The sequence below is a fragment of the Oryctolagus cuniculus genome, chromosome 1 (assembly GCF_964237555.1).
Source record: "Oryctolagus cuniculus chromosome 1, mOryCun1.1, whole genome shotgun sequence".
Classification (NCBI taxonomy): Eukaryota; Metazoa; Chordata; class Mammalia; order Lagomorpha; family Leporidae; genus Oryctolagus; species Oryctolagus cuniculus.
This window is the reverse complement of record NC_091432.1, coordinates 204,349,498-204,371,827: the sequence shown is the minus strand read 5'-3', so window position 1 is coordinate 204,371,827 and position 22,330 is coordinate 204,349,498. Positions and strand designations below refer to the sequence as shown.

The window sequence follows — 22,330 nt, the reverse complement described above, 5'->3', positions numbered from 1 at the left end:
ACAAATCTCTGGAAATTCTAGTCAGACCAAAAACAAGAACAAATTAGAAAACTAACAAACATTGTTAGAGACCTAGAAGATACTATCAAATGACCCAACACACAGGTCTTAGGAGTTCCTGAAGGCAAGGAAATAAAGGATTAGAAGGCCTTTTCAATGAAATAACAGAAAACTTCCCTAATTTGGAGAAAGAAAGGACATACAACTACAAGAAATACATAGAACTCCCAATAGATATGACCAGAAAAGATCTTCACCATTAAACAATGTAATAATGTTCTCCACAGTAAAACGTTTTTTTTTTTTTTAAAAAAAAAAAAAGGTTATAAGATGGGCATGAGAGAAATGCTGGATTACATTCAGAGGAATCCTAATTAGACTCATAGTAGACTTTTCAATCAGAAATCCTACATGATAGGAGAGAATGGCATGATATATTCCAAGTCTTAAGAAGAAAAAAAACTGTAAACCCAGAATGTTAGTCCCTGAAAAGCTCTAATGTATGATTGAAGGTGAAATAAAGACTTTCTATAACAAAAAAGAAATTGAAAGATTTATCACTACCAAGCAAGCCCCACAAAAGATGCTCAATGATGTGCTACATACAGAAACACAGAAAGAAGGACATAATTATGAAAGAAGGAGAAGGCAGAAAATCTCCCAAAAGTACAAAAGAAATCCAAAATTAAAATTGGAATATTAATGGAAAAATGGCAGGGCAAAGTCATTACTTAACAATAGTCACCCTGAATGTAAATGGCCTCAACTCTCCATTTAAAAGACACAGAATGGCTGAATGGATTAAAAAACAAAATCCACCTATTTTCTGCCTACAAGAAACACATCCCACCAAAAGATGCACACAGACTGAAACTGAAAGCATAGAAGAAAATAATCCATGCTAACAGAAACTGAAAAAGAGCTGGTGTAGTATCCTAATATCAGACAAAATAGACTTTAACACAAAAACTGTTAAGAGAAAAAGAAGGGCACTATGTAATGATTAAGGGATAAATCCAACAGGAAGATGTGACTATTATGAATGTATATGTACCTAATTACAGGGCACCTGGCTATTTAAAATAAATGTTAACAGGTTTAAAGATAGAAGGACTCAAATAGTAGTGGGGAGCTTTAATACCCAACTTTCAGCAAAGAGCAGATCGAATAGACAGAAAATCATCAAGGAAATGGAGTTAATCAACATTATAGACAAAATGAACCTAACAGATATCTACAGGACTTTCCATCCTATAGTTACAGAATACACAAATACATATTATTCTCTGCAGTGCATAGAACTTTCTCTAGGATTGAACACATGTGAGCCCATAAAATAAGTCTCAGCAAGTTCAAAAAAATTGAAACCATACCATACATCTTCTCAGACCACAGTGGAATAAAATTGCTGACCAACAAAACAGGAATCTCCAAACACATGAAGATTGAACAACATGACATGGAACAAACAGTAGGTCATGGAACAAATCAAAAGAGAAATCAAAAAATTTCTGGAAACAAATGAAGATAACAATACAACATATCAAAACTTATGGGATACTGCAAAAGCAGTGTTAAGAGAAAAATTTATAACAGTTGATGCCTATAACAAGAAATTGGAAAGTCACCAAATTAATGAGCTATCAATGCATCTCAAACATCTAGAAAAACAACAGTAAATCAACCCCAAAATGAGAAAATAAATAATTAAAATTTGAGAATAAACAAATTTGAATCCAATAAAATACAAAAGATAAGCAAAATGAATAGCTGTTTTTTTTAAAAAAAAAATAAACAAAATTGACACACCATTGGACCAATTAACCAAAAAAAAGGAGGGAGAAGATCCAAATTAATAACATCAGAGGTGAAAAAGGAAATTTAACAACAGACAGCACAGAAATAAAATGAATCATCAGAAATTACTACAAAGAGCTATATGCCAACAAAATGGGAAACCTAGAAGAAATGGATAGATTCCTGGACATATGTGACCTACCTAAAATGAGTCATGAAGACATAGAAAACTGAACTAGACCAATAACCAAGACAGAAATCAAATCAGTAAAAGACCCTGCTAAGAAAAGTACAGGACCAGACAGTTTCACTGCTGAATTCTACCAGACATTTAAAGAAGAACCAACTCCAAATCTTCTTAAGCTATTCAAAACAATCGAAAGGGAGAGAATCCTCCCAAATTCTTTGTATGAAGCAGCATCACCTTAATTCCTAAACCCAGAAAAGATGCAACAGAGAAAGAAAACTACAGACAAATTTCTCTGATGAACATAGATGCAAAAATCATCAACAAAATACTAGCCAATTGAATCCAATAGCACATCAGAAAGATCATTCACCCAAATCAAGTGGGATTTACCCCTGGTATGCAGGATTGGTTCAACATTCACAAATTAATATAATATACCACATTGACAAATTAAAGAGCAAAAACCTTATGATTATCTCAACATATGTAGAGAAAGCATTTGACAAAATACAACACTCTTTCATGATGAAAACTCTAAGCAAATTATGTATAGAAGGAATATTCATCAACACAATCAAGGCAATTTATGACAAACCCATGGCCAGAGTCCTACTGAACAGAAAAAGTTGGAAGCATTCCTACTGAGATCCAGAATCAGACAAGGATGCCCACTCTCACCATTGCTATTCAATATAGTCCTGGAAGTTTTAGCCAGAGTCCTCAGACAGGAAAAAGAAATCAAAGAGACACAAATTGATAAGGAGGAAATCAAACTATCTCTATTTGCAGATGACATGATTCTATATGTAGGGCATCCAAAATACACCAGTAAGAGACTATTGGAACTCAGAGAAGAGTTTGGAAAAGTAGCAGGATATAAAATCACCACACAAAATCAATAGCCTTGTATACACAGACAATGCTGTGGCTTAGAGCTCTTAAGATCAATCCCATTCACAATAGCTACAAAAAAAAAAAATAACCTTGGAACAAATTTAATCAAGCATGTCAAGGATCTCTATGATGAGAACTACAAAACATAAAGAAATAGAAGATACAAAAAAATGGAAAAATCTTCCATGTTCATGTATTGGAAGAATCAATATCATTAAAATGTCCATACTACTGAAAGCAATTTACAGATTCAGTACAATACTAATCAAAGTATCAAAGACATTCTTCTCAGATATAAAAAAATTATGCTGAAATTCATATGGAAACACAGGATCACAGGATACCCCCAAATAGCTAAAGCAATTGCATATAGCAAAAACAAAGCCAGAGGCATCACAATATACATTTCAAGACATACTACAAGGTGGTTATAATCAAAACAGACTGGTACTGGTAGAAAATCAGATGGATAGACAAATGGAACAGAATAGAAACTCCAGAAATTAATCCAACATCCAAAACCAACCTATTTTGACAAACAAGCTAAAATCAATCCCTGGAGCAAGGACAGTCTCTTCAACAAATGGTTCTGAAAAAAACTGGATTACCACATGCAGAATCATGAAGCAAGACCCCTACCTTACACCTTTCACTAATAGGAAATTTCACTAAAATCCACTCAAAATGGATTAAAGACCTGAAACTATGACCTGAAATCATCAAATTATTAGAGAACATTGGTGAAATACTATAAGACATCAGCACAAAGAGTTCTTGGAAAAGACCTCAGAGGAACAGGCAATCGAAGCCAAAATCAACAAATGGGATTACATCAAATTGAGAAGTTTCTGCACTCCAGAAGAAAAACTTGGAAAGTGAAGAGGCAACCAACATAATGGGAGAAATTATTTGCAAACAATACAATGGATAAAGGATTAATAACCAGAATATATAAAGAGATCAAGAAACTCAACAACAAACCAAACCACCCAGTGAAGAAATGGGAAAAGGACTTGAACAGACATGTTTCAAAATAGGAAATCCAAATGGCCAACAAATGCATGAAAAATGCTCAGGACTGCTAGCCATCAGATAAATGCAAATGAAAGCCACCATAAGGTTTCACGTAACCCCAGTTAGAATGGTTTTCATACAGAAATCAACAAACAACAAATGCTGGTGAGGATGTAGGGAAAAAGTACCCTAAACCATTTTTAATGGGAATGTAAACTGGTAAAACCGCTATGGAAGACAGTATGGAGATACCTCAGAAGTCTGTATATAGACCTACGATATGACCAGCCATTCCACTCCTTGGAATCTACCCAATGGAAATGAAATCAGCATATGGAAAAACAATAAACCTCCATGTTTATTGTAGCTCAATTCACAATAGCAAAGACATATAATCAATCCAAATGCCTGTCAACTGAAGACTGGATAAATAAATTATGGTATATGTACACCATGGAATACTAAAGAGCAGTAAAAAAAAATGAATTCCAGGCCGGCACCGTGGCTCAATAGGCTAGTCCTCCGCCTAAGGCGCCTGCACACCCAGTTCTAGTCCCAGTCACTCCTCTTCCTGTCCAGCTCTCTGCTGTGGCCCGGGAGGGCAGTGGAGGATGGCCCAAGTCCTTGGGCCCTGCACCCGCATGGGAGACCAGGAGAAGCACCTGGCTCCTGGCTTTGGATCAGTGCGGTGCAACGGCCGCAGCACGCCAGCCACAGCAGCCATTGCGGGGTGAACCAACAGGAAAAAAGGAAGACCTTTCTCTCTGTCTCTCTCTCTCACTGTCCACTCTGCCTGTCAAAAAAAAATGAATTCCAGTAACTTGCAACAAAATGGATGAAACTGAAAAACATCATACTTAGTGAAATAAGCCAGTCCCAAAAGGACAAATGCCATATGTCCTCCCTGATCTGTGATAACAGATAGAGCACCTAAAAGGCAACCTGTAGAACTGAATTTGTCACTTTGAGAAACAATGTCCTTGAACAGTCCTTGTCTTGACTGTTGAGGAACAGTTTTTTTTCTTTTCCTTTATCATATTGTCCTTTTCTTACCTCTTTCATACTAATCATTGAACTTTCACATAACATAAAGTTAACCATATGTGTATAAAGTTAACAGAAAATAGATGAGAAAAAATAAGAGTGAGAACAAGAGAGAAGAGGATGGGGGAGGGGGTGAGGGGGTGAGGGTGGGAGGGTGAGCACAATGGGAAGAATCACTATGATCTTAAAGCTGTAATTGTGAAATATATGTAGTTTGTAACTATAAAGCCATATAGTTTGCATAAATTCCTACAGACTGACTTCTAAAAGTACAGTTTTAAAACCTGCCATGGGAACCCAAATCCCCTTAAGCTGGGTGGTAAAAATAACATTTTAAGTATTATAGAGATCATATGGATAGGATTAAGTGTTAAAGTGATCATATAAATAGGGCCAACTGTTCGGTAATAATAGAATTAAAAAGAAGTGAACATTCCAACATGAGAAGCAGTCCATACAGCAGACTCATAGAATGACAATTGCGTTAAGCAGCATTCTGACCTCAGAATCAGTACTTAAGGCATTCTGGCTTGGCTGAAAAGCATTTCAGGAATGGAAAGCCAAGACACTGTGGCAAAAAATGTTCTACTTGAAGGATATCTCTGGTGAGACCCCAGTGGAAAGAAGCATCCACCAAAGGATGTACTTTTCTCTGATGGTAGGAAAGAACTTCGACTTTGCTTGTGGCATTGTTGAAATACTGAAGGAGTTTGTGGATCCAAAAGGCTTCCATAGCTGAGGCAGCTCATGTCAAGAGCCTTGGGTATTTTCTGATGTCATACATAAGAGTGTTAATTGTGGCCGGCGCTGCGGCTCACTAGGCTAATCCTCCGCCTAGCGGCGCCGGCACACCGGGTTCTAGTCCCGGTCGGGGCGCCGGATTCTGTCCTGGTTGCCCCTCTTCCAGGCCAGCTCTCTGCTGTGGCCAGGGAGTGCAGTGGAGGATGGCCCAGGTGCTTGGGCCCTGCACCCCATGGGAGACCAGGAGAAGCACCTGGCTCCTGGCTCCTGCCATCGGATCAGCGCGGTGCGCCGGCCGCAGCGGCCATTGGAGGGTGAACCAATGGCAAAGGAAGACCTTTCTCTCTGTCTCTCTCTCTCACTGTCCACTCTACCTGTCAAAAATAAAAAAAAAATTTTAAAAATTAAAAAAAAAAGAGTGTTAATTGTTAAGTTAACAACAGGAGTCACTGTGCACTAACTTCCCATGCAGGAACATGGTCCTCAAAGAGTTTTATTATGAGACTAAATAATAAAACTTGTTCTCAAAGAACTACTTCATTTTAGTGTATTAATTGGAAGATATTCTCATAAGTGATAATTATGTCTAAGTGCTCACAAAAGATGTGTCATTCTTGCATTCTTCATTAAAGATAACTGTTTCTAAAAACAAAAAAAAAAAGGCAAAATTACCTTGGAGATGCAATGACTTTGAACAATCCTTGTCTAGACTGTTGAATAGTTTTTGTTTTTGTTTTTTCTTTCTCATACAAAGTGTTGAACTCTTTACCTAGAATAAAGTTAATATTCTGTGTATAAAGTTAAATGAAAATAGATCTTAGTAAAAAACAAGACTGGGAACAGGAGAGGGAAGAGAAAAAGGGATGGGAGTGTGGGTGGGATGGTAAGTATGGTGGGAAGAGTTACTAGGTTCCTAAAGTTGTATTTATGAATACACACAAATAAGAAAATTCAAAAATTAAAAAATAGTATATGAAAGGGGTTAGCATTGTGGCATAATAGGTTAAGCCTCTGCCTACAGTGCTGGCATCCCTTATGGGCAAGTGTTCAAGCCCTGGCTGCTCCACTTCTGATCCAGCTCCCTGCTAATGCACCTGGGAAAGCACTTGAAGATGGCCCAAGTTTTGGGGCCCATACATTCATGTGGGAGACCTGGAAGAAGCTCCTGGCTTCATCTTGGTACAGCTCCTACCATTGTGATCATTTAGGGAGTGAATCAGCAGATGGAAGATTAATCGATCTCTCTCTCTCTCTCTAACTCTCTTTCTCTCTCCTCCTCCTCTCTTTGTAACTCTGCCTTTCAAATAAATCTTTTTTAAAAAATAATAATAAATAAATAAATCTTTTAAAAATAGTAAAGGAAAAAATAAATTTCATTGTCACTGTAACAATATTGAGAGATACTGGGTCATGGGGCTTCCCCTCCATGAAGAGATCAGTGTTGCTCCCAAGAGAGTGGGTCATTTATTCCAAGAGCAGATGTTATAAAGCCCTTGGACCTCTCTTTGCTTCCATGTATACCCACCAAGCCACTCTCTCACACAGGCCCTTCATGTGATGGCATCCTCCATGTGATGATGTGACATGAGGTTCTCGCCAGGTGCAGCCACCTCCACCTAATTTTGAACACCTTGTCCTCCAGAACCAAATTAACCACCTTTCTCTGTAAACTCCCCAGTCTCCAGGATTGTGTTACAGCAATAGAAAACAGACTAAGATACCATCTAGTGAGAAACAGTCAACTAACTGTGACAACTTGGAAGATCAAAGTCACAAAAGTCAGCAACATACACAACCACCAAAGGGAAATTATTATATACGCTCTCTTGGCCCAGTGACTGTCCCCTAAACAGCACAACTGTAAGAATCTGGGACACTAGCTTTTGTCAGATGCCACAGGCATAGAGAGTTTGTTTTTTTAAACTTTTATTTAGTAAATATAAATTTCCAAAGTACAATTTTTGGATTATAGCAGCTTTTTCCCCCCATAACCTCCCTCCCACCCACAACCATCCCATCTCCCACTCCCTCTCCCATTCCATTCACGTCAAGATTCATTTTCAATTATCTTTATATACAGAAGATCAATTTAGTATATACTAAGTAAAGATTTCAACACTTTGCACCCACACAGAAACACAAAGTATAAAGTACTGTTTGAGTACTAGTTTTACTGTTAATTCACATAGTATAACACATTAAGGACAGAGATCCTACATGGGGAGTAGGTGCACAGTGATGCCTGTTGTTGATTTAACAATTGACACTCTTATTTATGACATCAGTAATCACCCAAGGCTCTTGTCATGAGCTGCCAATGCTATGGAAGCCTCTTGAGTTCGCCAACTACAATCTTACTTAGACAAGGCCAGAGTCAAAGTGGAGGTACCCTTCAGAGAAAGGTACCTCCTTCTTTGATGGCCTGTTCTTTCCACTGAGATCTCACTCACCGAGAACTTTCATTTGGGTCTTTTTTTTTTTTTTTTTTTTTTTGCACTACAGTGTCTTGGCTTTCCATGCCTGATAAACTTTCATGGGCTTTTTAGCCGGATCTGAATGCCTTAAGGGCTGATTCTGAGGCCAGAGCGCTGTTGAGGACATCTGCCATTCTGAGTCTGCTGTGCATCCCGCTTCCCATGTTGGATTGTTCTCTCCTTTTTAAATATTAGCACTTTCCACAATAACTCCCATGGGATCCCTAATATCCTAGAACACATTCAATATTGGCTTTAGCAACCTACTTTGGAGTACATCTTGTAAAGGAATATTTATTGACATGCATACCATATATTTTCAAGTAATACAACACTATATATAAGATTTTAATAATTATATTAATACATATTTTTATCTAATTTATTTATATGTAATATAAAATGCATTTATATAGCATATTTTGTTATTGCATATTCGGGTACAGTCAGTCCTCATTATTCATGGATTCCACATATGTCTATTTGTGAAAAATTTTTGTAACCCCAAAATCACTATTTAAGATACTACTGTACTCATTTGTCAACATATGCACAACAGTAAAAAATCATGAGTTCTTCTGAGCTTTTGTCCTAGGTGAGTCCAACATGGCAACATTCTGCCTTCATGTCTGAGTTCTCATACTGTAAACAAATATTTTTCCATATTGTATTTAGTTCCACATTTTTCACATTTGCTGTGCTTTTTTGTTAGTGATTTATTTCACTGTTCAAAATGCCCCTCCCTTAGGGAAAAAGCAGCAGAAGATGGCCCAAGTATTTGGGCCACTGCCACCCATGTAGGAGACCCAGGTGAAGTTCCTGGTTTGTAGCTTCAGCCTTGCTGAGTACTGACCATTGCAGCCATCTGGGTAGTGAACCAGCAGATGGAAGATCTCTCTCTCTCTTTGTGTCTCTCCCTCTTTCTGACTTTGAAAATAAATAAAACTTTAAAATATATATATATATACACAAAATGGCCACCAAGCATAATGCTGAGGGACTCTCTGGTCCTCTTAAAAGGATGGCTATGATACAGCTTATGGAGAAAACACTGATGTTAGAGAAGCTTCTATAAGGCATAAGTGCTGTTGGCCATGAGCTCAATCCTAATAAATCAACAGTGGTATTAAATAAAGTGTGTTTAAACAGAAACATATAAGGTTATATATCGACTGGTTAGGCAGGAACCTAGCCTTGTAATTCTTATGGGATCAGTGGTCTGGTGTTCACTTATTCCGTGTTTATAGCAACTCTTAGACCACAACTACTGCGAATTGCAAAGATCAGTGAGTCGAAAAAACTTTAGGAATTTTAGATTTTTTAGTTGGAAAAATGAACCTTTATAAGAGCCACCTTAGCAGCATTCATTTATTCAATCAATAAATATGCATATGGGCATAAAATATAGGCTCTGTTCCTACTTTCTGGAAGTTTGTGGTTTAGCCAGTAAAACTATATGCATAGCCTGAGTAGAGAAACAGACTTAACCATATGATCACATTAATGGACTAATGAGAGCAAACTTGGATAAGTGTTTTGGGGGAGGAAAAAATTTGGTTCTCTGACAAAGAAGACCCCCAGACAATTAGGGGGTGGAGAGTGTACTCCATTCAGAACAAGATGTTTTCCACAGAGGGAGCCTGTCATTCTGTAGAAAGTGAGACAGGACCATTGTGCCTGAAGCAAAAGATAGAAAAGAAAAATGATCCCAAACAAAGTCAGACAGCCAAGGAGTGAACCATGCATCTAAGACCTTATAAGTCAAGCTAAGAAACATTTTTTTATTCTAAGTGCAGAGAGAGACCACTAATGAAGGATGATTATATTGTATACTTTAAAAGAGAAAAAGAGAAAGATCACTCATACAGTATTTTCCCAAAAGGCAGAAAGGGGAGGTAAGAATCAATGTGGGAGAACTAAACCATCACAATCTCCCTCATGCATAAATATAAAGATTAATATCTAGGATCTATACAGAGCTCAACAAACTCAACAATGACAAAACAAATAACCCAGTTAAATGGACAAAGGACTTGAACAAGCATTTTTCAAAAAAGGACATTCATATGGCCAACAGACACATGAAAAAATGTTCAGGATCATTAGCCATCAGGGAAATGCAAATGAAAACCACAATGAGCAGCCGGGACTTTCTCTCTCCCACAATCCTTCGCGCTCTTCCTTTCCAGCTTGGGCCCTCCAAGATGGCTCCCGCGAAGAAGGGCGGCGAGAAGAAGAAGGGTCGTTCTGCCATCAACGAGGTGGTGACCTGCGAGTACACCATCAACATTCACAAGCGCATCCATGGCGTGGGCTTCAAGAAGCGTGCCCCTCGGGCACTCAAAGAGATCCGGAAGTTTGCCATGAAAGAGATGGGAACTCCAGATGTGCGCATTGACACCAGGCTCAACAAAGCCGTCTGGGCCAAAGGAATAAGGAATGTCCCATACCGCATCCGCGTGAGGTTGTCCAGAAAACGTAATGAGGATGAAGATTCCCCAAACAAGCTCTACACTTTGGTTACCTACGTACCTGTCACCACTTTCAAAAATCTACAGACAGTCAATGTGGATGAGAAATGATTAAAGTTGTAAAGCTGCCAAAAAAAAAAAAAAAGAAAAAAAGAAAACCACAATGAGGTTTCACCTCACCCCAGTTAGCATGCCTTTCATACAGAAATCAACAAACAACAAATGCTGGTGAAGATGTAGGGGAAAAGGTACCCTAATCCATTATGGTGGGGATGAAAACTGGTACAGCCACTATGGAAGACAGTCTGGAGATATCTCAGAAATCTGAATATAGACCTACCATATGACCCAGCCATCCACTCCTGGGAATTTACCCAAAGGAAATTAAGTCAGTATATGAAAGAGTTATCTCTACCCCCATATTTACTGCAGTTCAATTCACAATAACTAAGATATGGAATCATCCTAGATGTCTGTGAACTGAAGACTAGATAAAGAAATCATGGAATATGTACATCATGGAATTCCACACAACAGTAAAAAAGAAAAAGAAAAAAGAAATCCTGTCATTTGCAACAAAATGGATGCAACTAGAAACCATTATACTTAGTGAAATAAGCCAGTCCCAAAAAGACAAACACCATATGTTCTCCCTGACCTGTGATAACTAATATAGCACCTCAAAGATATTCTATGGAAGTAAAATTGATATTCTGAAATGTGATTAATTTGAACATCCATTTTCTCAATGGTTTTGGAACAGTTTTTTTTTTCATACTATTTGTTGAACTCTTTGGTTAGTGTAGAATTAATCTTATCTATATAACGTTAATTTAAGGTAGATCTTTGCAAAAAAAATAAGAATAGGAATGGGAGAGGGAAGAGGAAGAAGGGTGGGAATGTGGGCAGTACAGAGATAGAATGAGAAGAACTACTATGACCCTAAATTCATATATATGAAATGTGTGAAGCTTTTACACTTAAAGTTCCTAGGTAATATATATATATATATGTGTATGAGTTTGTGTGTGTGTGTGTGTGTGTGTGTCTCTGAGTTTCCTTTCAGGGTGCACTTAATCTTCTTTAGTGATTCCCTTGTTTTAAAGGTATGCTGGAGTCTCCCATCTGCATATTTCATCTTGCTTTTCTTTATTCCCAATCTGCAAAAAGACATCAATTTTTAATGTATAAAATATGGATTCTTAAACAAATTTTTAAAAAAGACATGTATATGTATTGTTTATGAATACAAAGACTGCCTTCTCTGTGGAGCTCAAAATAATTTCTGGAAAGGATAGAGGTGGTAGAGAACTGAGTTATACTCATGAATGTAAGAAAACTCACACAACTCATGGTTGAAGACATTTAACAATTGGTTGTGAATGCTCTCTCCCTCTTTCCTGTGTTCACACTTATAAATCAATGATGAAATCTACATTTCAAACAAGGAGGTGGGAAAGGAGAGGGAAAGGGGACTGGCATTGTGGCACAGTGGGTTAAGGCACTGCCTACAATGATATCATGTCAATACGATCTAACTTCCTGCTAATCGTACCTGCTAATGGGAACGCAGAAGATAGCCCAAGTGCCTGGGCATCTGCCACCAGCCAAGCCCTGGCTGTTGGGGCCACGTGCAGATGAAAAATATCCTCCCTCCCTCCATCCCTCCCTCCCCCTCTCTCCTTTTCAAATAAATAAGTCTTAAAAAAAAAAAAGACAGGAGTGGGAAAGTGAACAAACTGGAGCAGAAGAAAGGAAGAGAAAAGGAAATTTCTATCCACATAACCTTGCATAAATCCTGATTTGACCAACAGCTGTAAACAGATATTTTTAAGACAAGCAGAGATATTTTAAGGGAGACTTTGTATTACATAACTGAGATTTTTTTGTTAAGTATGATAATGCCATGGTGCCCTGTTAAAAAATAATCTAAGTTCTTACCAATTAGAGAGGTATATTTAAACATTTGTGGGTAAACTGACATGACATCCAGGATTTGCTTTGTAGAACTCCAGAAAAGGGGATGCGATAAATGAAATGTGATTAACAAGACATCAAGAGTTTTTGTAGCTGGATGGTGGAACATAGGCATCATCATTATTTTCTCTTTTGCATTTGCTTGAAAACAGATGCAAAGGCGATAGGTGCTATTAGATTTTAGGGTTCAAAAAAGGGAGGAGATGAGTGAAAGTAGATAAGACTTTATTTTAGGGGGGACAGAATGGGGAGAGGTAAAGGGAGTGGGGTTTGAGCCTGCTCAGACAGAGGATAGGGAGTTTGAATCCAGGCTTCATTCTGTTTGGGGAGCAGGCAGAGTCTTGTCTTAGGCTGCTTGTTGGGGGAGTGCAGAATGCCACAAGCACCCTGAAAGGCTCCTTGATGAAGTTTACAGTACATTGTTTTAGCAATGTACTCTACTCTGTTTTGGAATGTCCCAGGTGCGGGGCTTTCCCAAGCAATAAATGTCCCACTAGCATTTAGATTATCTGCGCGCAGTTTCACTGGGTTTGGGGGTTTAGGTCTCTCTCAGTGGCCTTACAGGTTCTAACAGATGCCAACTAGCAATAGGCTAAAGTAACAGGCAAATACTTTGTGTTATTGATATTTCAAAGTCTTCAGTACATTTTTATGAAATGCTAAAGCTTGCTAAGCTCCTCAGTGGTGAAATGAGCAACAGCCAGGGCCCTGCAAAACTGGGAATGCAAATAAAGGCTATGAGTAACAACCCAGATAGATTGGAGCAACGCCTTTGAAAATCCTAGAAATAACTTGGGGCGATGAACCTGGCAAATGACTAAGCTTGCAGTGTTCAGCAGAATGAGTGCAGAGACTTAGTATCTGTGCTTTAATGGGATGGCTGTATCTTGAGACTAGACATCTAGGAAGCTAATACATAACAAATACAAATACAAACAACAGCCACCACTCACAAAGCACCAGCACCTTGAGCTTGTGTGCTGTTCTAAGCCCTTTACATATGCTCACTTAAACCTCTAACCCGATGTGAGTTGGTATTAACTTTATTTGGCAAATGTAGAAACTGGGAAACAAAGAGATCCTTTCTCAATATAGCTAATGAGTAGAAAAGCTAGGATTCAAACGCAGAAAATCAGACTCCACAAGCTATGCTTCTAATCTATGTTCTATACTGCTCCTCACCACACAACCATACACACGCTCTTAAGGAAAAAAAAAGAAAAAAAGGTAGACATTCACTAATATGTTTGTGGGTCAATATCTTTTACTTTGCACTTGTCTATTTTCCAGGTTTTATGAGTTGAATATGCATTATTGAATCATTATATTTTCAGTCTCTCAATATATTTTAAATTAGGCCCTCCTTAAAATCCTCAAAATATTAATATGAGAATTTACCTCAATTAAATGAAAGTCTTTCCAGAAGCATTTTTTAATTCAAACTCATGAAAGTGCATTTCTCAAGAATAGAAAAGACCTGTGAGACAGAAAATGTAAGAACAGGGAGGGCCGGCGCCACGGCTCACTAGGCTAATCCTCCGCCTAGCGGCGCCGGCACACCGGGTTCTAGTCCCGGTCGGGGCGCCGGATTCTGTCCCGGTTGCCCCTCTTCCAGGCCAGCTCTCTGCTGTGGCCAGGGAGTGCAGTGGAGGATGGCCCAGGTGCTTGGGCCCTGCACCCCATGGGAGACCAGGAAAAGCACCTGGCTCCTGGCTCTAACCATCGGATCAGCACGGTGCGCCGGCCGCAACGCGCCGGCCGCGGCAGCCATTGGAGGGTGAACCAACGGCAAAGGAAGACCTTTCTCTCTGTCTCTTTCTCTCACTGTCCACTCTGCCTGTCAAAAAATAATAATAAAAAAATAAATAAAAAGAACAGGGAAGAACATCAAGAAAACCCTCACAGAGGATCAGCGATGAGATCCTCAGATGAGATTAACAGAATGTGGTGAATTGCAAACAAGGCTACAGTTTTCCCTACCCTGGTACGTGTTGCAGCTCTTCCCATCAAGAAGGGGAGTGTGTTTCTCCACCATCTGGCATCTGGACTTGGGCGTGGACCTTGACTCAGCTAATGAAACATGCAAATGTGACATAAGCAGAGACTCAAAAAGCACTTGGCCCCTGAGACCTGCCATTTTCTTGCTCGAAAAAGCGTGAGACAACCATGCAAAGGAAACCTGCTGGAAGATGAGAAGCCACAAATAACAACCCACAGCTCTCTAGCTCACAGACTGTCAGCCACCACACATCACACACTGTTGGTGAATGAAGCCCACCAACAGATCAAGGATGCAGGAGAGAGCTGGCCCAGAGCAGAACTGCCCAGCTGACTCAAAGAACTGTGAGATAAACAAAATGGTTATTGTTTCAAGCCATTAAATTTAGAGTGGTGTGTTACATAGCAAAATCTAACTGACACAAACTGATAGATTACCTCCTTTTCTTAAGCAAAGTATGCTAAGGTATGTCTATGTGTTGCCTCCAAGAACTGTGTAACTGCATTGAAAAAGAACAAATCAAATCAGAGAACTCTTTAAAAAAAAAAATCCCTTCTAGGACCAGCGCTGTTGCGCAGCGGGTTAAAGCCCTGGCCTGAAGCGCTGGCATCCCAAATGGGCACTGTTCAAGTCCCGGCTGCTCCTCTTTCAATCCAGCTCTCTGCTATTGCCTGGGAAGGCAGTGGAGGATGGTCCAAGTGTACCCATGTGGGAGACCCAGAAGAAGCTCCTGGCTCCCAGCTTTGGATCAGCGCAGCTCCAGCCGTTCAGGCCACCAGGGGATGGAAGACCTCTCTGTCTCTACCTCTCTCTGTAACTCTTTCAAATAAATAAAATAAATCTTTTTTTAAAAAATCCCTTCTGAGGGTAGGTGTTAAGCCTAGTGGTTAGGTCATCAGTTGGGACATCTGCATCCTCTATCAATGTGCCCAAGTTCAAGTCTCAGCTCCACTCTTGATTCCAGATTCCTGTTAATGAACATCCTGAGATGCCACAGGTTCACGTAATTGGGCCCCTGCCACCCGCATGGGAGAACAACACTGAGTTCCTAATTCCTGGCTTCAGTGCAGCCTCAGCCATTCAGGGCATTTGAGGAGCAAGCCAGCGATGGGAGCTTTGTCTCTCAAAAACTGTAATCCCTTTGTTCTTTAGAAATTAGGTTTACTTGCTTTTTTAAGATGCTACAGAACAACAGGGAAACCTGTCTTCTTAGTCTCAAATAAGGAATCATTATGATGGGGCGAGTGTTTGTGTGCGTCTACAATTTTGACCCAAAGAATATAAATAAATGAAAACCTTCTTTCTCAGCTGAAATGGTTGTTCCTTACAAGAGCTCAACTGTAAGCTATAGGCAAACTCCTTGACTCACTAATCACCAACAGAACATAATACCATAATTGATTTTATGAAAATATATGTAAGAAGTTTTTCTATATTTCTATTTTCTATTGGTTCTGTTTCTCTGGAAAACTTTCATTAATACATCCATCATCTTACCAAAAAAAAAAAAATCTACCTCCACTCCTGCTCCATCTACTCCCTTCTCTTTCTTTGCTTTCATTATATGCATTCACAAATAATTTCTGTCCATCACTAACTCATTCCAATTTGAATTCTACTCCTGAAATGATTGCATATAAGATCAGCCCTGGCTGCTGTGGCCATCTAGGGGGTGAACCAGTGGATGGAAGATTGTGTGTGTGCGCGCGTGTGTGTGTGTGTGTATGTGTCTACTTCTCTCTCTCACACTCTGCCTTTCAAATAAATAAAATAAATCTTTTAAATTTTTTTTAATTTAAAAAAAACTATAAGCACCGAAACAAAGGGTTTATGGAATTCTGGTGTTAAGGTAAGTGGGGAGTTAATGGTAAAACGAAGAGACGGACTAGGACAGGTGAAGAGGAAAGGTGTGGGAAGTCCCTCGAGCACGCGCATTGACAAATCACGCTTTCGCTTGTGTCGCATGTTCGAAGATGGCTGCTGAGACGTCGCTGGAGATGTGTGGTTTCACACAGTAAACCCTGTGGGAGCTCTCCCGCCAGCCTTGAGGGGGTCTCCTCAGATTCCAGTCATAATTTTGGTGTAGCTGGTTCTGTCTGGTTTATCAGGGGCCTTAAAACACAGCTCAGCAGATTTTTAGCGAAGACAACTACTGTGGGAAAGCAAATTACTGTGTAACAGGCAGGGAAACAACTACTATGGCCGTTAGAATGTCAGGCAGCTACGCAAAGCGTGCTGGGAAGCAAGGGGAGGGCGATTCTTCATTGTCCGTGGTTTCATTAACACAATCATGGATACTCCCTAAGCCCCCCATGAGACCCTATTCTTTCGTCCTAATATTTGTGTGTGTATACAGATGCACATTACAGAAGAGCATACTTATGATTCTCAAATTCTGACTCCTTCATTTTACTGTGAGCCAATGAAAACCTCAATGCTTCTGTTTTCTCATCTCCAAAATGAAGATAATTTGGTGAAGGTTTATTAAGATATATATTTATAATTATACCAGACACATTAAACACTAATGTCATTGTCATAGGAGAAACGTTGTTAAAAATATGGAAATTAACCAAAGAAATTACTAAGTATCTGTTAGCACCCTTCCAGGATCTATCAACCTTTCATTGTCTTTGAGCTATTTTACAACTCTGTAAATTATAGAAAACTGAGAATCATGCAAATTATTCTTGTCCATAAAAATGCAAATTAATTGTGTCTAGAGGAATAAAATTGATAATTGCATCATAGATAGACCTGTTTTGCATCTGTCTGTGAATTCATTACATTTCTTATGTGCCACTATAATGTGTGGTTCTTTGGATTTTCTTTTGAACCAACTGGAACTTCTTATTGGTTCCTTAATTAATGAGTTAAAAATATACATATGCTAATTTTCAATTTGTATGACAGCCATGATTTCATGTTTTAAAATATCCTTCAACACTATAATTATAGTACCTTTACAAGAAAAATGGGTGTGATAAAAAATGTTATACCCAAACACTATTTTATGTGTGAAAACAATAAAATTCTCACACATGCAAGTATACAGAAAACATACAAAATATGTAACATATACTCCTTCATTATTAAAAGTTCTTGAAGAGGTCAACATACTGAAACCTAAGTCATAACATTAAGAACTCTGGAACAGCAACAAACTGAAGCTAAAACTGAAATCCTTAAATATAAATTATATAAATACAGCTATGGCTTTAAAATATGAAAAAGAGTATTTTTAAATAACAATTTTTAAATTAATTTCAGTACAATAATATGGGGGGGTAATGGGATTCTAGATAATCTGACCAAGTTTTTCTATCTCTGACATAATTGAAAATGCAATTCCCTTCCCTAGGCAGACAGAAAAATCCTATTCCACAATTACCTTGGAATATAAAGAAGGGTTTTCCCTACATGCCTACAACCTTTCTGTAGAAAAAGGACCATTAAGAAGAGGGGAGGGGCCGGCACCATGGCTCACTTGGCTAATTCTCCGCCTGCGGCGCCAGCACCCCATATGGGCGCCGGGTTCTAGCCCCGGTTGCTCCTCTTCCAGTCCAGCTCTCTGCTGTGGCCCAGAAAGGCAGTGGAGGATGGCCCAAGTGCTTGGGCCCTGCACCCGCATGGGAGACCAGGAAGAAGCACCTGGCTCCTGGCTTGAGATCGACGCAGTGCCGGCCATGGCGGCCATTTGGGGAGTGAACCAACGGAAGGAAGACCTCTCTCTCTCTCTCTCTCACTGTCTGTCAAATTAAAAAAAAAAAAAAAGAAAAGAAAAGAAAAGGGGGACAGCAGCCCAGCTTTTCCCCCCACCAATACTCATTAACTGAGAATTCTCCTTTCTGGGAGCTCCTTGCTGTAGTCCTTGCCACAAATAGACCTGCCCACAGGCCGTGGTAATCGTGTTGTCTGAATGAAGGAGATCTAACAATGCCCACCTGACCTCTTATCTGTGTACACTCAAAAATAATTAGCTTGGTTCTGATTTCCACTTTTAGGAACACTAAGAAACTGTAAGGAATGTCCACTATCTCACTCAAAAGATTTGGCAGGAAGAGGATCTGTAGGAAGTATATTTAACTGCGTGGGTAGGCATTTGGTGTCATGATCGGAATGCTATTTGGAACACCCACAATATATCAGAGTGGCTGGGTTCAGGTCCCAGCTCCGCTTCCACTCATGGCTTCCTGCTAATGCCCATCCTGGGAGGTGGCAGGTGATGGCTCAAGGACTTGGGTCTCTGCCCCCCGATGTAGGAGACCTGAACTGAGTTTCAGGGTTCCAGTTTTGCCTGGCCCAGCCTTGGTTATTGTGGTCATCTGAGGACTGAACCAGCATATGGGAGTGCCTTCTTTCAATCATTCTCATATATATTCTCTCTCTTGCTCTCTGTTTTAAAGTGTTTTTAACTGCTTTAAATTGTAAAATGAGTTAACATAATACTAACTCAGCAATGTATAAGCACTTAAAATCATAAATCAACCACACCATCCATCCCAAGAATATTTTCTGAATGAAAGGTAAATCGCTACAGGACCTATCTTGACAAACGAAGCCATCAGTACAACAGTCACTTACAAGTCCCACTACGGGAATGCAAGCCAAGAAACTGTAAGGAATTCACATCATATTGTGCCCATTTTTCCACTTAAAAAATGGTAGAACACATTTAAAAATGTAATTCTGGAAATGACCTGACAAGCATAATTCAGTCTTATATTTGTATTTCTAAGAAACCTCGAGGAGTTCGTATAATTTTCCACAAAGGGTCAAATGACTACTTTTTTACAAAAAGTCAGCTAGCTAAACTCTAACTACAGCCATCAAGGCTTCTAAAAAGGTCACATTGATCCAGACCAGAAGTCCCCAAACTTTTTAAAGGGACAAAGAGTAAATACTTCTGGCTTTGCAGACCACATGGTCTCTGTCACACCTACTCATAGTGACGTGTGAAAAAACTGGGGCATCTGTGTTCTGATTAAGCTTTATTTACAAAAGCAGGCAGTGGGCCATGGTTGGCTGAGCCCTTGCTCCAGCCCAGTACACCTCACAGTCCATGCAAAACAAAGTCTGAGTGGGAGCGGATGGTTAGCCTAGCGGCGAGGACACCCACGTACCCACATCAGAGCATTTGGGTTTGATCCCTGCCTCTGCTCCCAGTTCCAGCTTCCTGCTGAGACGGACCTTGGGAGGCAGTGATGGTATCTCGAGGGACTGAGTCCCTGCCACCTGCATGGGAGACACGCACTAGGCATGGGACTGGCCTAGCCCTATTCATTTTGGGAACTTGGGGAGTGAACCAGCAGATGGGAGAGAGCTCTTATCTGTCTCTCTACCTCACAAATAAATAAGGAATTAAAAAATTTAAAAAACAAGGGTGAGCATTTGGTACAGCAGCTTTAGTTGTTACTTGAGTTGCCTGCATCCCATATCAGAATGCCTGGTTCCACTACCAACTCTTCTGCTCCTGATCCAGGAGTGCTAACGACCCAAGGTGCTAATGTGCACCCTGGGAGGCAGGTACGTGGGGTACTGGGATCCTTGCACCTTGCACTCACATGGGATACTTGAGTGGTAATCCAGGCTCCTGGCTTCAGCCTGACCCAGCTCCAGATGTTACAGGCATTATGGGAGTGAACTGGTAGATGGAAGATGTCTCAGTATCAGTCTGTCTCTCAAATAAAGTGAAAATAAATGGAAATTTAAAAAGAAAACCAAAGCCTGGAAAGAAGTGTGTAAACCATCCTCTCCTGTTCTCCAGTGTGATCAGAGCTCAGAGTTCTTAGGCGCTCCCTAAAGCTGTTCTCTGAAAGTGCACTAGCCCCATGAGCAGGCACAGGAGAAGCTCTCCTTTGTCTTGCTTGTTAATATTCCGGGCTGCTCCTCCCAGCCAGTGCAGAAGTGAAGATGCTGAGGCCATTTTCAGAGAAATCTGGAACATGTGACTCGCTCACTTCAAAGGATCCTCTTCTGGCTCAAAAGCATTTTAACCTGAAGCACTATTTCTTCTGCAAAGGAAATCGAGTACCAGCGTGTCTTCGCCTGCCATCTTGTGGCCAATCGGGATAATGCACAAGGAAATCGCTTGACCAAGGCGGCTGGAACTAGCGGGGCACTTTGTAACACGGGCGGGACACTGGGGCTATACAGGGAGCCCTGAAACCTGCAGTCCCTTGCCCTGGCTGCAGTCCTCGGAAGAAGAGACAGATCTTAATCCGAAAGCGTCCACCATTGTAGGGTGAACCAACGGCAAAAGGCAGACCTTTCTCTCTGTGTCTCTCACTGTCCACTCTGCCTGTCCAAAAAAATTATAGTCATGATAAATGATTTGCAGGAGTCGTACAGAGTACTCTGAAAGTGAATAAAAGGGATTTAACCCAGCCAGGGAAGGTGGAGAAAGATTCTCTGAGTGTGAGATGATTATACTGAGGTTGAGGTGTGTGGGGACTTTGAGGTGGGGGGGGGGGTGGAAAATTATCCCAGGGAGAGGAGGAGCAGCGCCTGTGAAAGCCCTGTGGGGAAAGCAACGCAGGGGGAGGAGTCCGGCATGGGATAAGCCCAGGAGGTAAGCAGGGGTGAGGTGGAGCAGGACCTCAAACTATGAAAACAAGAGCTTTCTTTATCCTACTCATATAGGCAGAGTGAAACCATAGGATGACTTCCATCAAGGAAGAGTGACAGAAGCAGATTTACAATTCAATAAAGTCCAGCGTGTGGATCAGTCGGGGTTCAGTCAGGAGAAACCGGGCAGCAAGATGACCAAGGCAAGTTTCATACCAATAATTATTAGTGATACGAGGCCGGAGTAACAAGGGACTGTCCTGTGAGAAATAAAGAAAATCAAAGAAATGCAGGCAGAGCCAGTATAAGGAACAGCCACCACCCAAGGAGCAACCTCCTACTTCCAGGCCTGAGCACTGGACCTCCTCGAGGGGGAACTGCTGTGCCACACCAGGCGGAGCAGAGAATTCTAGAACCCCAGGGACAGCCAGGTGGCTCTCTGGAGGCACTAAGCTACAAAACTCTCCAGGGTGGGGAGGCTGCCACGGGTAGATTCTGGCCAGTGGGCGTTGCAGGCCATGGTGCACAGTGCAGGAGCTGGGCTAAGGCACCTGGTCCCCAAGAGAAAAAACGCCTTCCTCCTTCAGTGTCTCTCCAGTGCCCTCTGCTGGCAAAAATATTCAGAGCTCAGCTGAGCAGGCAAAGCAACGTGGGTGTGAAGCTGAAAGACCCTTAACTGGTAATCAGCCACATGTGGGCCTGGTATGGACAGCTTTCTAGAAGAGCAAGTGTGGCTGAAAGTAAACCAGTTAGGAGGTAGCAGAGTAGGCCAGGAGAGTGATGAAGAAGTGGGAATAACCTATAGATACTGGAAAAACTACACGAGCAAGTTCCCTATGGCCTGCAGAAAGGACACAAACGTGGTCTATGTCACTATGCTCCCTGGACCTGAAGAAGAGCTGCCTGGGAGGTCACGGCTAAGAGCATCGAGGGGCAGCTCTCGAGGGTACCCAACTGTACTGAGTCAATTCTTTGCATAGGAAAGGCACAGGCTTCGTGCTGCCCTGACAGGCTTGCCAGACGTGAGAACATCAGGCACACTCAAGCCACAAAACCCTACCACTGCCAGACTATGAGAACAAGCCTGGGGGCCTAAAAAGTCGCCAAAGAAAAAAAGCATGGCTGGAGATAAATCATCACTCTATTTCTAATAAAGGCCCTT

General features: G+C 40.6%; 1 protein-coding gene across 1 annotated transcript; it reads left to right on the top strand.

The window, feature by feature from the left end:
- Positions 1–10,297: 10,297 nt before the first annotated feature.
- Positions 10,298–10,783, top strand: LOC100343268 (large ribosomal subunit protein eL31-like). The gene has a single exon (XM_051843584.2). The coding sequence runs from the start codon at positions 10,359–10,361 to the stop codon at positions 10,734–10,736; it is 378 nt and encodes a 125-aa protein (XP_051699544.1). The 5' UTR covers positions 10,298–10,358; the 3' UTR covers positions 10,737–10,783.
- The last annotated feature ends 11,547 nt before the right edge of the window (positions 10,784–22,330 follow it).